This window comes from Mesoplodon bidens, assembly GCF_964165515.1.
Source record: "Mesoplodon bidens genome assembly, chromosome: 7".
Lineage (NCBI taxonomy): Eukaryota > Metazoa > Chordata > Mammalia > Artiodactyla > Ziphiidae > Mesoplodon > Mesoplodon bidens.
In genome coordinates this window covers 32,380,836-32,395,490 of record NC_138164.1, presented here as the reverse complement: position 1 = coordinate 32,395,490, position 14,655 = coordinate 32,380,836, and the positions used below count along the sequence as shown (strand labels likewise).

Below are 14,655 nucleotides of genomic sequence, written 5' to 3'. Positions count from 1 at the left end.
TGAGTAACAATTTTATCTAAGGAAATTAGCAGTGGAGGATATTCATTGGACAAATATCACATTCCTTGAAATTATTGTTATAACATTTTAATGCATTCTTACCAAGAAGCATTCCCTTGTAAATGACTGAACTAGACCATGTCTTAACAATTATTTCATGAGAGAAAACGTCAATACCCTTAGAAGTTCCTATCATAAGACTAATGGGAAGGAAAAATAACAAACAAACCAGAAATGAAATACCAGAAAGAAATGGCTAAAACATAGTATACAGTTAATTGATTTATTTAAAGAAACACACATTATTTGAGAGGTAAAAATTTCCAATGACTTCTCACCCTTTTATGAATGTTAAGAAAAAAAAAAAGAATCCAACAGATTTCCAGAAATTCCTCTCACTTTCATGATTTTTATATAGTCCATTAGTTTATTTCAAAATAAAGGTGAACAACTAAAGTCTTAAATACTCATCAGGCCACTGCCCTATAAGGACAAATGCATCATTTTTTAAGATAATTCACCCATTCCATCAACTAGTTAAAGATCTCTAATCTGGGGTGCTTCTCCATAACTTGCATTAAACATTCTTTCACGTGCCCAACTACCACTGGAGAGGAGTGTTGAGTTCTTTGAAGATGTCATTTCATGCTGCATGCATGTACTCTCATTCCAGTGAATTGTTTTTGATTGCAACATGGAAACTGAAGAGCATATTGGAGTTTAACTATGTCATTCTCTGAAAAGAATACCTCATGCGTTGTTGTAAATACCAGCTCTTTACACAGTCATGAAAATGGAAATCTATATTTCCTGTTAAAGAAAATGAAAAACAAGATTAAGTAATGAAAGGCTGTACCCGTCATACTAAAGTGTAGGATCAGCACAGATCCCATGAACTGATACATCTAAAAGATAATCTCCCTGATACTTATTGATCTCCTTAACTGCAGTTGTTCTTCAACTGTGTTCTAATCATCGTGCTTCCAACAAGGATCAGGTGTTTTGAGGCGCCTTTGTGCTCTGTAATTGAATTGATTAACAGAGATTCAGGCTGACCCTACTCCTGATGTTGGTGGTTATGGAAGGAATACATCTCTGTGAAGTGAGAACACATGGCTTTGGGACCAGCACTCTTGCATCTAAACACTACTTAATTCTGTTGCCCACAGTGTACTTACGAAAGGAACCATTCAATAAAGCCACACAAGATAATCTTTTGACTACTGTTGCCTCATAATTAATTTCCATGTGTTGTTATTCCTTTCAATACTGCTTTCTTGCCACAAAAATAATCCTGTCTCTGAATAGCAAAGCAACAATTTTTGCTCACTGATTATTTTTCCTGTACTTTTAAAGATATGAATTTGTTTGTGCATATTTAAATATTTGTAAATATTGTAGCTGCTAACTTATTATATGCAATATTAAATGTTCAAACTCGTTATTAGCAAATGTTGAAAGCATAGCTTCCATGTGTTCCTTAAAGTAGGGCATGTTTGATTTCTGAATTGTTGTCATATAAATTGTAAGGCCAAAAATAGGCCCTTTGACTGAATATGCAAAGTTCCCCTTAAACCACCTTGAACTAGGCAGATTTTCAACATTTTAAACTGGCACTTCATCCCTCTTTCAGCAAGCATCCTCTGCAGATTTAATGATCAGGAACATCCTTCTGATGCATGCTGGGAGATATGGCTGCAGGGTACAGACCACAGCAGACAGTGTGTCAGATGAGGCAGAACTTCTTGTTAGGGGTGAGTATGCTAATAGTGCAGTCTGAAGACATGATCACCATAAATTATCATACAAAGGAATTTAAATGCATGGGCTTTGAACACATCAGTACTGTGCCTTTTACTTCCTATTTTACAATATATGTCATTTTTGCTTAACCTTTTGCCTTTGAAAAGATTACATGGAAACTTGCTCCTTAGAAACAGACAAAACCTACAGAGCCAACTTCAGGTCCAAAACACCTTTAGTACTAAGTGGTTACTAGGTGTTTACCCAACTTAATGCCAAACAGAAATTTTCAACAGTTGAGTCACAAAGACACTTTGACACTACAGAGACAACGTTTTTTTCTTCTATGTATGTGTTTTTCAAATGCAAAGCTAGTGGAACCCCCAGGCACTTTTTTTCCTCCACGAACTTCTAAATTCTACTTCCTGAAACAGGAAAACTGTATGTCTAATATGGTGGCATTTGCGACTGTTGACATGGATTTTTTAAGTCTGGAAATGTCAACGGTCTTTCTGTGCAGAAATGACAGTTAAGTGGTTTCCAACCATGAACCAGGCCACCAGATTCTGCGACCCTATAAAGCTACATCTTATTTGAATTAAGTAAATGACTACAGCACTAATTCTTTTAGCACATTATTCCCCAGTATGGGAAATGCAGCTCTTAGCATGTAATATTTTCTTTTTTTTTCTTTTTTTTCTTTCTTTCTTTCTTTCTTTCTTTCTTTCTTTCTTTCTTTCTTTCTTTCTTTCTTTCTTTCATTTCTTTCTTTCTCTTTCTTTCTTTCTTTCCTTCTCCCTTCCTTCTTTCCTTCCTTCCTTTCTCTCTCTCTTTCTTTCTCTTCTTCCTTCCTTTCTTTCTGCTCTCTTTCCCTTTTCTTTTTTCCTTCTTTCTTTCTTTCCTTTTAGCTTTTTTATGGAGCAACAATATACCTGCAGAAAAAATTTAAAATCATAGATGTACAGGTATACAACACAAAGAAAAAAATCACAAAGTGATGAAATTACTTTACACTATTACACCATGAAATTACCATTTAAGAGAACTAGAACATTACCAGAATCTCACCTCTCCCTTTTTAATCTTAAACAATCACATTTTGACTGGTGTGAATACTGCATGCTAAGACCCCTTGCATGATCTCTGCAAAGAAAACTTTCACAATCTATAGCAAAAACTTATATCTTAGATTAACTTGTCTTATCCACTTGGAGTGTTTTCCAATCATAATTTTTTAAGAATTCATTAATATTATAAAAATCTTGAGCAGGAAATATAAAGTCTATGTAAGCTTCATCATCTCTTTGTTTTAGTTGTATGTGTCATCCAAGGTTTATTGATTTTGGGTAGTACATCCACCACTGGTTCAAGTAAAATGTTGTTTTGAAGCAAGTGTGTATCTGGGTGAGTGTCAGCTTGTTCAATTTTGTACATGATGGTTCTGTTCAGAAGGTTATTTGAACTCTTCTCCAAATTTATAACAAGAATGTGTATCTGTATTACTCTCTTATAAAACATCAAGTTTTTAAAGTGCTCATCCTTTCATGATATTTCATTTAGCTAAAAATTTTCCTTTATGCCTTTAAAAGTTACAAGGCTTGTGGAACAGCAAACACCACACTGCAGTCAAATTTACAGAAAATTGCTTTCTTCTCTCGCTACAGTTTGTTTTAGATTGTGTGTATTTATTGTGTAGCACTTGCCTAGTAATTTAGAATGATGCTCCTAAAACTGGAGCTTTCTAAATGAATAACACAATTTAGAGGTTGATAACAAGAAACCAGGTATTTTTACAGGGCCGTGAGGGGCATATTTAAGTGGCAAAATAACATTCTGCTTTGTAAGTAAAATTAAATTCAACAGGCTTTAGAATATAATTCAGGCTTGGCCTTTTTTTGTTCTGCTCCTTTAGCCTTTGGATTTATGCCTAGGAGATGATAAAATGCAGAAATTTGGAATTATACTCAATGGCAATTTCAAACAGGTTACTATTGTCTGAATATTCATGTAACATGCAGCTCAATCTTTCCTTTGAAGTGAGTTGCTTCATCACCAATTTTCTATTATATATTTGTATCATTTTTCTAAAATTAATAAAAATAGCTTGCCTCTTCTGCCTGGTTGGTTTTAGGCAGATTTAAAAACTGAACTAGGGCTTCCTTGGTGGCGCAGTAGTTGAGAGTCCGCCTGTCGATGCAGGGGACACGAATTCGTGTTCCGGTCCGGGAGAATCCCACATGCCACGGAGAGGCTGGGCCCGTGAGCCGTGGCTGGTGAGCCTGCGAGTCTGGAGCCTGTGCTCCACAACGGGAGAGGCCACAACAGTGAGTGGCCCAAGTACTGCAAAACAACAACAACAACAACAACAACAACAAAAAAAAACTGAACTAAAGTTCTGGTTCTTCTTTTTATTTTTACAATTATGTTTTGTAAGTTAATGGTTCCTGGTAATTGAAGGAACTGGGATTCATGAATATTGCTGTTTTTATGGTTGGCTTGTGAAATGAAACTCAAAATAGTTTTACCCTGCATTCTTCTTTCTCCCACTCCTCCATTCGTTGGTTTGTAAACTTGGGACATTCTAATAGTACAGGCCACAGGACCAAAGCTGAGAGTTCTAGATGAAGTTTTTCTAATGATGGCTACAATTCCAGCAGCAGAATCCTTAAAGCACACTTATTCAAGTGTGTCATAAAAATGGGTAGAGTAAAGACAATTTCACCATACTTCTTATAGAATACCTTCATTGGATTGCCTCAGCAGTTCACTTTGCTCAATCTTGAGAATGAGGAACATTCTTAGGTGGCAAGGAATATGTTTTTGTAACTCTGTAATTCTATTTCAGTGGAGATTTAGGGGACTACAAATCTATATTCTCCTAGATCAGTTTAGGAGATCATCTCCTTTCCCATTAGAGAGAGTCTATGAAATTCTTTTGGGCATCTCACAAAATCCTACAATTCTTCACCTGGCCCCATAAGCACACTAAATTGGAGCTCAGGTGTGTGGTCCTAAGACCTCATCATTGCCTGTTTAGAATCTGAGAGTCCCTGACTAGTGATGTTCCCTGCTACTCTTCCCACTCACTGCTTTAAAGCTATCCTTACCCCAAATGCTTGTTTCCACTTTTGCTTTATTTTGTTTGTGAATGTCAGTGCTATTATTCACATCTATCCTACCATTATTATCATCCTCCAAAAATTGAATTTTTCCGTAAATAATCATCTGAAGCATAAAATTGCTTGCTCTCACATATTTAATATTCAGTGAACCAGCCTCATAACATCACCATGCATAATTTGTAGAACCATAATAGAAGTAATGAATATGTTAAAATAAGTTATTTTTCTGGAATATAAAAAGAAATTAAAGCCACACCTGGACATCTGTGCACAATTTAAGTCACTTATTCATGTGTGATATAGCAACAAGAAAGAAAGTCTAGACAATGTTATAGGGAACCTCTTTAAAGATGGATAAACCTGTATTATATTATCCAAGGTAAAGGAGACAGACCATTAAGAGATAACCTCACTGAGGGGGATACATCATTTGTAAAGAACCGATACTCCCAAGCAATATGAGAGATAAGTGATCAAACACAACATAAAACACTCCAGAGAAAGGAGTGTCGGATTTTTGTTATTTTATTTTATTTTACAAAACTGAATGTAAGGAGTATGTTTCCCAAAGAGAATATAAGGGTAAGAAATTATCATCATTTAAAGAATAAAATGTGTTTAGCTAATCTAAATGGGAACCAGAGCCTGAACTCTGTCAATTCTGCCTAGAGGCAGAGGAAACAATAAAAAATCCACTTGTTCATGCAAATTTGTATTCATACTACTCTGTTTATTAATGCAAAACTGTAGATCAAGAAACTCTTGGGATAGTCAAAGAAGAATCAATAATCTCTTGGTTCCTTCTGAACACACAACCTATATACCCTCCTTTCCCCAAACTTGGGCAACTAATTTTATTTCCTGAATTACAATTTACAAGATGAATCTGATGTGTATTAAAACAAATTTGAGAAGAAAGAATCCACATTAGAACACAACTTGTTGAGAAAGATCTAACTGCTTTTAACTATTCATACCTCTTTCCACACATCACTTCTGATTTAACCTGGAGTTCAAACTGTATTTTAGTCTTACTTGCTTTAAACTTTTTATCAGTTCAATTCTATTTATTCTTTCCAATAAATTTTTTCTTTGAATATTTTACCTTTAGTCTCTCCTAATCCACCTAGTCAATTTTTATTGCAAACCTGAAATTATTTTTTTAATAAATTTATTTACTTTTTATTTATTTTATTTTTGGCTGAACTGGGTCTTTGTTGCTGCTCGCGGGCTTTGTCTAGTTTCAGAGAGCATGGGCTACTCTTCTTTGCTGTGTGCTGGCTTCTTATCACGGTGGCTTCTTTTGTTGCAGAGCATGGGATCTAGAGAGCAGGCTCGGTAGTTGTGACACAGGGGCTTAGTTGCTCCTCGGCATGTGGGATCTTCCTGGACCTGGGCTTGAACCTGCATCCCCTGCATTGGCAGGCAGATTCTTAACCACTGTGCCACCAGGGAAGCCCCACAAACCTGAAACTATTAAAAGTTTGACTGTTCTGTCAATTAAATAAGTCAACAGGTATTTGCTGATACTTTGCTATTCATTTATTCACTCACCCATTCATCCAGCACCTGCTCTGTATCAAGCCCTGAGCTGGGCACTTGGAATAGAAAGATGAAGATGCCAAGGTCTCAGCCCTCTGTGTGGCTCTATGTCCACTTGTCCAGTAGTATGAGAGGCATCTTTGGGAATGGGTTGAGAAACAACAGAGAAGAAATCTCCCTGGATAACCTACATCCTTTAGGGGAAATAATGAAATAAAGACATAGGCATAGCTATAGCACTGGATTCATAAATTGTTGGGCCCAGTGTCAAATGAAAATGCAGAGCCCCCTGTTCAAACTTGATAAGAATTTCAAGACAGTGACAGCAGAACATTAATCCAAATATAGGGACCTTCTAAGGAAAGGACCTTGTGTGACTGCACAAGTAACACAACCATGAAGCCAGCCTGGCAGAGCTATTAAATTATGTATAAATCTACAGAAAAAAAAAAGGATTTTAGCAAAGAGGGAGATCAGTTATAACAAAGTTGTCTCACTCTGTTTTCTCATCTATAAGATTAACATATTAAACACTCCTCAGAAGTTTCACCAGCTTTTTACACAAAAGATCATTTTTTATTATTCTGCCTTGAGAGTCACGTTTTGAAAGATTTTGTTTATCATGTTGAAGTAATCATTAATTCATATTTCTATTTTAATTTTCACCAAAATCTTTTATTGTGAGGTAGCCACTGTTAACAAAGTAGGTGATTTAACTGCAGCCAAGAGCAAAAGAGACTTTACATTTTAGCTAGTTGTGAACTGTTATCTGCTTTGTTTTGTTTTATTTTTCAAATAATTAAAAAAAAAACTAAAGATACCAGTTACCATTGAATGGAAACCAATTTGGAACCTTTGATTAAATACTCTTCAAATTTTCTCCAAGCTATAATTTTCAGTGATTCTCACCAGTGAGAGAGGAAAATTTGAGAATGTTCTGCCTTTTACCCTTGGAAAGATGCAAGTACATACTATCACTTTTCCACATACAAAGGGAAACTCAAGTTCAGTGAAAATCTTGAACATATTCCTAATACATTTAGATTTGAGAATTGAGCAGTATTAATGTGCTCTATCTTTATATCTCTCAAAGCACTACCCTTATGAACCATTGATATAAATGTCTATCTTTAGCATCTGATCACTTCTGAAAATTTCAAGCTTTAAAATGCATGTGTTTAACACAATTATCTTTTAGAAGATAGAGTTTGCACAGTTTTTCTTTTCCACCATTGATCTAATAAGAAATGACAGGCTTGGAGATTGCACAAGCCTTTGGTAGAGTAATGTCTTGGACTCAAAAGAGTCTCCAGTGAAAAAGAAAAAGAGCCATAAATCACAAAAAGCAAAGCTGGGTTTGACGATATGCTGGTATTTGAGGCTCAAAAGGACAATAACAAATGTCTTCAGTGTAATTTTAATGTAATTAATATTAATAGTAAACAAAACTGCAAATCATTTATGTTTTACAGTAGAATTGAAATTATTCAGTTAATATATTTCCTTTTCCAATATGTAAAAAATCTTTAAAATGGAGTTATAAAATGCCCTTGCCTAGAAGAAAATCTAATCTCATTCATGCAATGTCTTATTGGAATATCCTGTATCATTGTGGAAATTTTAGTTCACTACTATCACTAGTATTGGGTAAGACTTTTTAAATAACTTATATCAATCTCTTGCTTTTCTAGCTTAGACATTTTCTACATTAGCTAGTTTGATTGACACGTGTAACATTTCTTTTAGGCACTGAATAGCAGTTTAGTTTCTTTTCTCTTGTATTTTTCATATGGTTGTTTTCTAATCTGTGGAACTATTTAATAACTGACTAAAAAGTAACATTTTTGTCAATCATTTGGATTTTCTGCACCACATTTAGTTTGGTTCACTGAAGTTGTAGTTGAGTTAAGTGACTTGACTCAAATGACTAAATGATTGAAACAGTTATATATAAAATGCACAAATGAATTGTCATTGCATACAGACAACCAATTGATGGAGACTAAATTTCTTGTATTTAACCACTCAGTGAATATTGAGTGCCTACTGGAAGTCAAGTTCTCTTTTAGACACTGATATTTCCATCAATTGACTTAGACTTTCTAGGGAGCATTTTGCGATTTTGAAACAAGTACACTGATTTCACTTTTCCATTTTAAGAAAAATCTAATCAACTGGATTTTACATCATATATATTTTTGCATCACAAATTGTATGTACATTTCACTATGTATTTTGTTCCACAGACATAACCTGTTTTTCTTACATATCTGTCCTAATATAAATATGACATTCAGTATTACTTCACATTTATGTAAACTTGTTGAAATAAGTTCTTGGTGTGTGGGGTTATGTCTTAAACGTTGATTTCATTCATTGTTTATTTAGTACCTACTATATGTCAGGACAGTTCTAGTGTGCAAGAGGGAGAAATGGTGAGATGGGATTGGGTATACATGCTTTCTGATGCCCTGGGAAAGAACATAACTTTTATGCCACAGGTTATGGATATCCATCAAAGGGCCAAAGCAGGAAAGGCACATGATTTGATATGCACTTTAAAAGTATCATTCTGACAAACGTAGAAGATGTTTTAGAGGAGCGTGACACCAAATGGGAGACCACAGCAAAAATCCTGACAAGAAATAAGAAGCGTATGAAAAAAGGCAATGGTAATTGAGATGGAAAGGAAAGCACATGTTCAAAAGATAGGAGGGAGACAGAAGCTACAGATCTTTGTGGCTCACTGGCTATGGAAAATGAGAAACAGGAGGCAAGAACGAATGCCAGTGGTTATGCATAACTGAATGGTCAGTGGGAGGGAAGACACATTCTGGTTAGACCAAGACAGTTCCAAGTTATACTTGGAGTGCCAGCGTAATTATTAGTGAAGTCCCTTCTCTCAAAATTGTCCTGGTTTAGTTGATATATTATGTGGCCATCCTATTGAAGAATGATCATGCTTTTCATATAATCTGGAAGATAAGTAGATAAGTGAATTGGGGGTAAAGCAAGAGCATTTAAAATAAGGCTCTCCAGAGAGAAATACCCAGTAAGCAAATAGATTTGTGGCTATGGATCTCAGGAGAGAAAATGCGTGAGTTGAGATGTAGATTTGAGCATGATCATATGAAAATGAAATTGCAGAGACAGCATGTGAAGAATGAGAAGAGGAAGAAGCTCAGGATAGAAGCTTCAGAAACACTTATGTTGAAGACAAGGAGAAAGCTACAAAGAAGATTGGGAAGTAGCTGACAGACACAGAGCAACCAAGAGGAAAGTCAAAGAAACCAAGTCTTAGGGACAAGAAAAGGGAATTTCAGGAAGGAGAAAATAGGCAACAGTGTCAAATGCAAGTAAATAGAGAACAAATAGATACCATTGGTTTGAGCAATTTAAAATACATTGATGACTTTGGCCAGGGCAAATTCAATGGAATGATGAGTTTAATAACCAAATCACAGTAGGTGGAGAGAGGCAAGTGATAATATATGAAAGGCAGTGCAGCATCTTAAGGAAAGCATGGGCTTTGAAGTCAGGCAGATGGTTTCACATCCCCACAAGGTCTTACTAGTTGTGTGACTTTGGGCAGGTTGCTTAAGTTTAACCCTGCTCACCCTTCACTCATTCATTCAATACTTATTCATCAAACGTTTATAGAGCACATATTATGTGGCAGGCACTGTGTTAAGAACCAGCTAACCATGAACAACTGATGTCTCCAACATGAAGGAACACTTTACAATATAATACAAGGAGTACTATTACAGATATATAAACAGCACATTTTGCTTTCTGATCATAAGCTCCATTAATAATAATAAAAACAGCAAACATTTGTTAAGTTTTTCCTATATACAGGCACTGTGCTAAAGGCTCTCTATGAATTATTTCCCTCAATACATTTAGAATGTCCTATAAAACAAAATAAGATGGATACTATTTTTAGTTCCAATATGCAGATAAGAAAACTAAGGATCAGAGAGGTTTAGGACTTGTCAAATGTCATCTTAATAAGTGGAAGAATAGTGAGCAGAGTCCAGGGAGACTGACTTCAAAGCAAGCACTTTAAATTACTACAGGGCCTTCCACCAAAAATTGCCAGATTATTTCAGTGTTATTCATCACTATATCCCTTGATCATACTTAGTTTCTGACACATTATAGGTCTTGAGAAGTATTAATAAATATTTGTGGAAGGAAGTTAGGAAGAAATGAAGGCGAAGGGAAAGGCAGGGACGAGAGGAAAGAAGGGAGGAAATGAAGAAAGAAGGTTGGAAAGGAGGAAGGAGGGAAAGAAGAAAGGAAGGAAGGAAGGAAAGGGGAGGAAAGAAAGAGAAAGAAATAAGAAAAGAAAGAAAGAGAAAAAGACAAAAAGAAAAGAGTCATGTGAGAAATAAGGGAATGGAGTAAGAAGCTCTGCCTAGAAGTCACAGAATTTTTATCAAGGGTATGATATATGGGCAGGATTAAAGGACATGTAGTTATTTGCTAAGCCAAAAAGAGAACAGAAGTTACTCTATATCAGTTGGGAATACAACACGTTTCCACTCTCATCTGCCTCTAAGGATAGGCCTCACATTCTCTAATCCTCTAAAGTACCTAATCTTAGACCACATGACCAGAAGATTCAGCATCATTGATCACCCCTCTCTATCTTATACCTTGGCCTAGATGACCTCTAACCCTACTGACAAGTCTGAACTTCTTCTGACCCCTACGTCTTGCCAATTATATAAAATATCAAACTCTAATAACTATTATCTCAGGACATCTTGTGGGGCTTCTTATTCAAACACTCTAGGTTTCGATAGAAAGAAAATCACTTCTGGAAAAAATACCCTCAAGAATATTAAGCATAAATAAATAATAGACCTCTTTCTGCATGATCTGTCCTCATTCTCTTATTTTAAACTTTCTTCCAATTGCTCCAATTATGAGGGAAGGAAAAAACTGCCAGTTGCTTTAAAAAGTGCCTAGCCTTCCATACAATCGCTGCTGCTATTCTTTCAAAGCTTTGATGTTCATTGTTTCTCATCTACTTATGGGTGAACTGTGCCAAGAGTCATGAAAACTAAACAACACAAAACAAAACAAAAAAATTGTCTTTGATGTTCAAAAAAGTGACCTTAAAGTCACCAATATTACTTAGGTAAAATATTGGAAGTACGTTTTATCTGTCTGTTCATTTGTTTGTTTGAATTGTTTGGAAATATCATCTTACATACTTTTTATATACTTCATATAGACACAGCCTAAACCCACCACCAGTCCTTTCTAAAACCTGACTTTTTTATTTTCCTGAATATATTGTTTTCTATGACTGTTACCTATATTGTTTTAGCATGTCTTTAGAGTATTGGGTAGTAATTTGCTTTCATGTGAAACCATGAATACATAGTTCTGTAGGGTATATATATACTACAGGGCCCTATTTTTTTTATATTTTTATTTGACTATAATTGCTTTACAATGGTGTGTTAGTTTTTGCTTTTTAACAAAGTAAATCAGCTATACATATACATATATCCCCATATCTCCTCCCTCTTGCGTCTCCCTCCCTCCCTCCCTATCCCTTCCCTCTAGGTGGCCACAAAGCACCAAGCTGATCTCCCTGTGCTATGCAGCTGCTTCCTACTAGCTATCTACTTTACATTTGGTATTGGTAGTATATATATGTCCATGCCACTCTCTCACTTCGTCCCAGATTACCCTTCCCCCTCCCCGTGTCCTCAAGTCAGTTCTCTATGTCTGCATCTTTATTTCTGTCCTGTATGGCCCTTTTTTGATAACCCAAATGTGGAACCCAAGTTCCAAGCAAAAGTTCTGCCAAATATCAACCCAATGACTGATCACATCTCCAAGGAAGACAATAGAAAATTGGTAAGATCACTTTAGTTTCTATCCCAAAATCTTGTTTTATTTCCACCTATATCAATACTCAATTCCTAATTATTTTATTGATTTTATGTAACACAATACAACATGTAGCCTGGACTCTGAATGATTCTTCATTAATCAACACAAAATCCATGCAGATTGAACAGAGGGCTAACTTCGATTGGAAGAAACTTTTACTGCATATTGGATTTTGTCCTCCCAAACACCTGGCAAGGTAATGTCTCCATTTCACTACTCCTTAATTTGGAATTACAAAGGCAGTTAGCTCTGTAATGAGTTAGAGCAAGTGAGGTGAAAGAGTAGGGAAAAAACTGAACACCAGATGATGTCTGTTAATGCCAAGAAAAAAAAAAGTCACTCGTTCTGGTAAACATCTTTCAAATACATGTCTCCCTTTTGTATTTTTTAAAACTAAGGTGTGTAAAATATGTTGTTTAATATGTATGGAGAAAATCTAATTTGATACATTATGTGTAAAGGTTGGCAGTCATGAGCACATGGGTCTCTAAGTTATTGACTGAGTATATCAGTAAATTTCACCTTTGGAAATTTGCATATCATTGCTGTGGTATATAAAAACTGAGAAGGAAAGGAAAAGAAAACAGTTCCTAGTTTTATTTAAAAAAACAGTTAAAATGGAGAATTAAAACATTAAAATAGAGAATTACTTCTGCAAGAGTCAACATGGGCAAGTATTGAAAAGCTGAGATATAAAAGTGACAGCTGCAAGGTTAATTATTGCTGTGAGAAAATAAAACTACATACATTCAAAATGTGCAAAAAGTAGTGTGGAAAGATCTGCTCTACATGTGCTGCATTTGGAAAAGCAAGATCTTTGGGCAACTGGTACACTTAGCACTGGACTACTTTATAGCTGGTGCTCAGTAAATGTTAGCTGAATCTCAATAGTCCAATTTAAAAATGACTCAAGTGGTTTACAGTGGCTGTGATAGAAGCCAGGTTACCCAGCCCATACAACGTAGCATCATAAAAATGACCCAGGCCAGGATCTGAATCTCACTGTGACACTAGCTGTATGACCATAGCAAGTCATTTTTACCTCTTTTGGATTCTTCAATTGTGAAATGGGGATATAATACCTAATTTGCAGATTTAATAGGAAAATGAAATGAGATTTCAAATGGTAGAATGCTTCTCAGTAAATTCTAGTTATTGTTGTTGATATTCTTAACTAGAAGAATTTCTGTTTCCCTAATCATTAAGATTAAGAAAATGAATTATTGTTCTTCGTGGTACCTATAAGCAAGAGAATGGTCCACATTTATCCAACAGGCAATCCTATCTGATTATCCATTATTATAGATAATGAATTATTATTCATTATTGACTGAAATGTTCATCTTTTTCAATTATAATTTGATAATACATTCAAACGGGGAGTGGGAGCATTTTGGCTGCCTCTCCTTCCTCAGGGCCAAATCAGCATGTTGATAAGCTTGGCATAATTGTTTTCCCTGCAGGTTTACTGTCATTAGTATAAACTGTGAAATACGACTAAGACCATCTCAGTATATTCAGTTAACTGAGTCAATGAAACCTTGCCTCACTTTCCAGAAGTGTGTTGCTTATATTAATGTGTACTTATTTGCATTGAAGATTCTGTTTTGAGGGCCTCCATCCTTGAACAACTTGCAATAGCTATCTTAGTGTACAAGAGAATTTCCCATATGTGAAATAAATATTGAAGGGCTTGAAGTACGGTTACACAAAGTCACCAATAGGATAAGACTGAGTAAAAAAGAAGTTAAATACACAAATTATATTTCATTCTAGAAAAGGTGTGTAGATGAGGCTACAATAGAGACATCATAATCCTAAGAGTACTGCTTTCCTATCAGTGACAATCATCATTATCTGCCTATCTAAATGTCACCAGCTTGATAACACATGAAATGAGCCCCAAATATATGATGTAAAATTGATTTAAATCACTGTGTTCAATATTTTTAAAACATAAATATGCATTCTATGAATGCTTACATGAGACTTTAACATGCCTTTAGTTTAGTTGACAATGAAGTAATGCAAAACTTAAAATAAAGAGTAGAAAGCCTTTATAAACACCACAAAGGACACTAAAAAACTTGGAAGTACTTGTGAAATAAATACATAGATTTGTTAAAAAATTGAATACAAATGGTATGAATGGCTTTCAAGTTCCTCTGGAATTACGTCTTAGATTTTAAACATTTTAAAACATTCTAGGTCAAAAGTACAAAAGTTCAAACAAAGGGATTTTTTCCTAAATCACATAAGTTAATCATCTATACCAAACTGTCAGCTTTCTCATTTGTCAGCATTCTGATTTGTTTAATTTTAGTGTATA

General features: G+C 35.2%; 1 protein-coding gene across 3 annotated transcripts in view; it reads left to right on the top strand.

Annotated features, from left to right (window-relative positions):
• CNTN5 (contactin 5) overlaps window positions 1–14,655 on the top strand; it is a gene marked incomplete at both ends in the record, with an annotated part of 849,213 nt that overhangs the window by 689,009 nt on the left and 145,549 nt on the right. For all 3 annotated transcript variants that reach the window (XM_081239350.1, XM_081239349.1, XM_081239348.1), the window contains one exon: window positions 1,634–1,754. In XM_081239350.1, coding sequence (XP_081095476.1) covers window positions 1,634–1,754 — 121 coding nt within the window. The remainder of the gene's footprint in view (window positions 1–1,633; window positions 1,755–14,655) is intronic.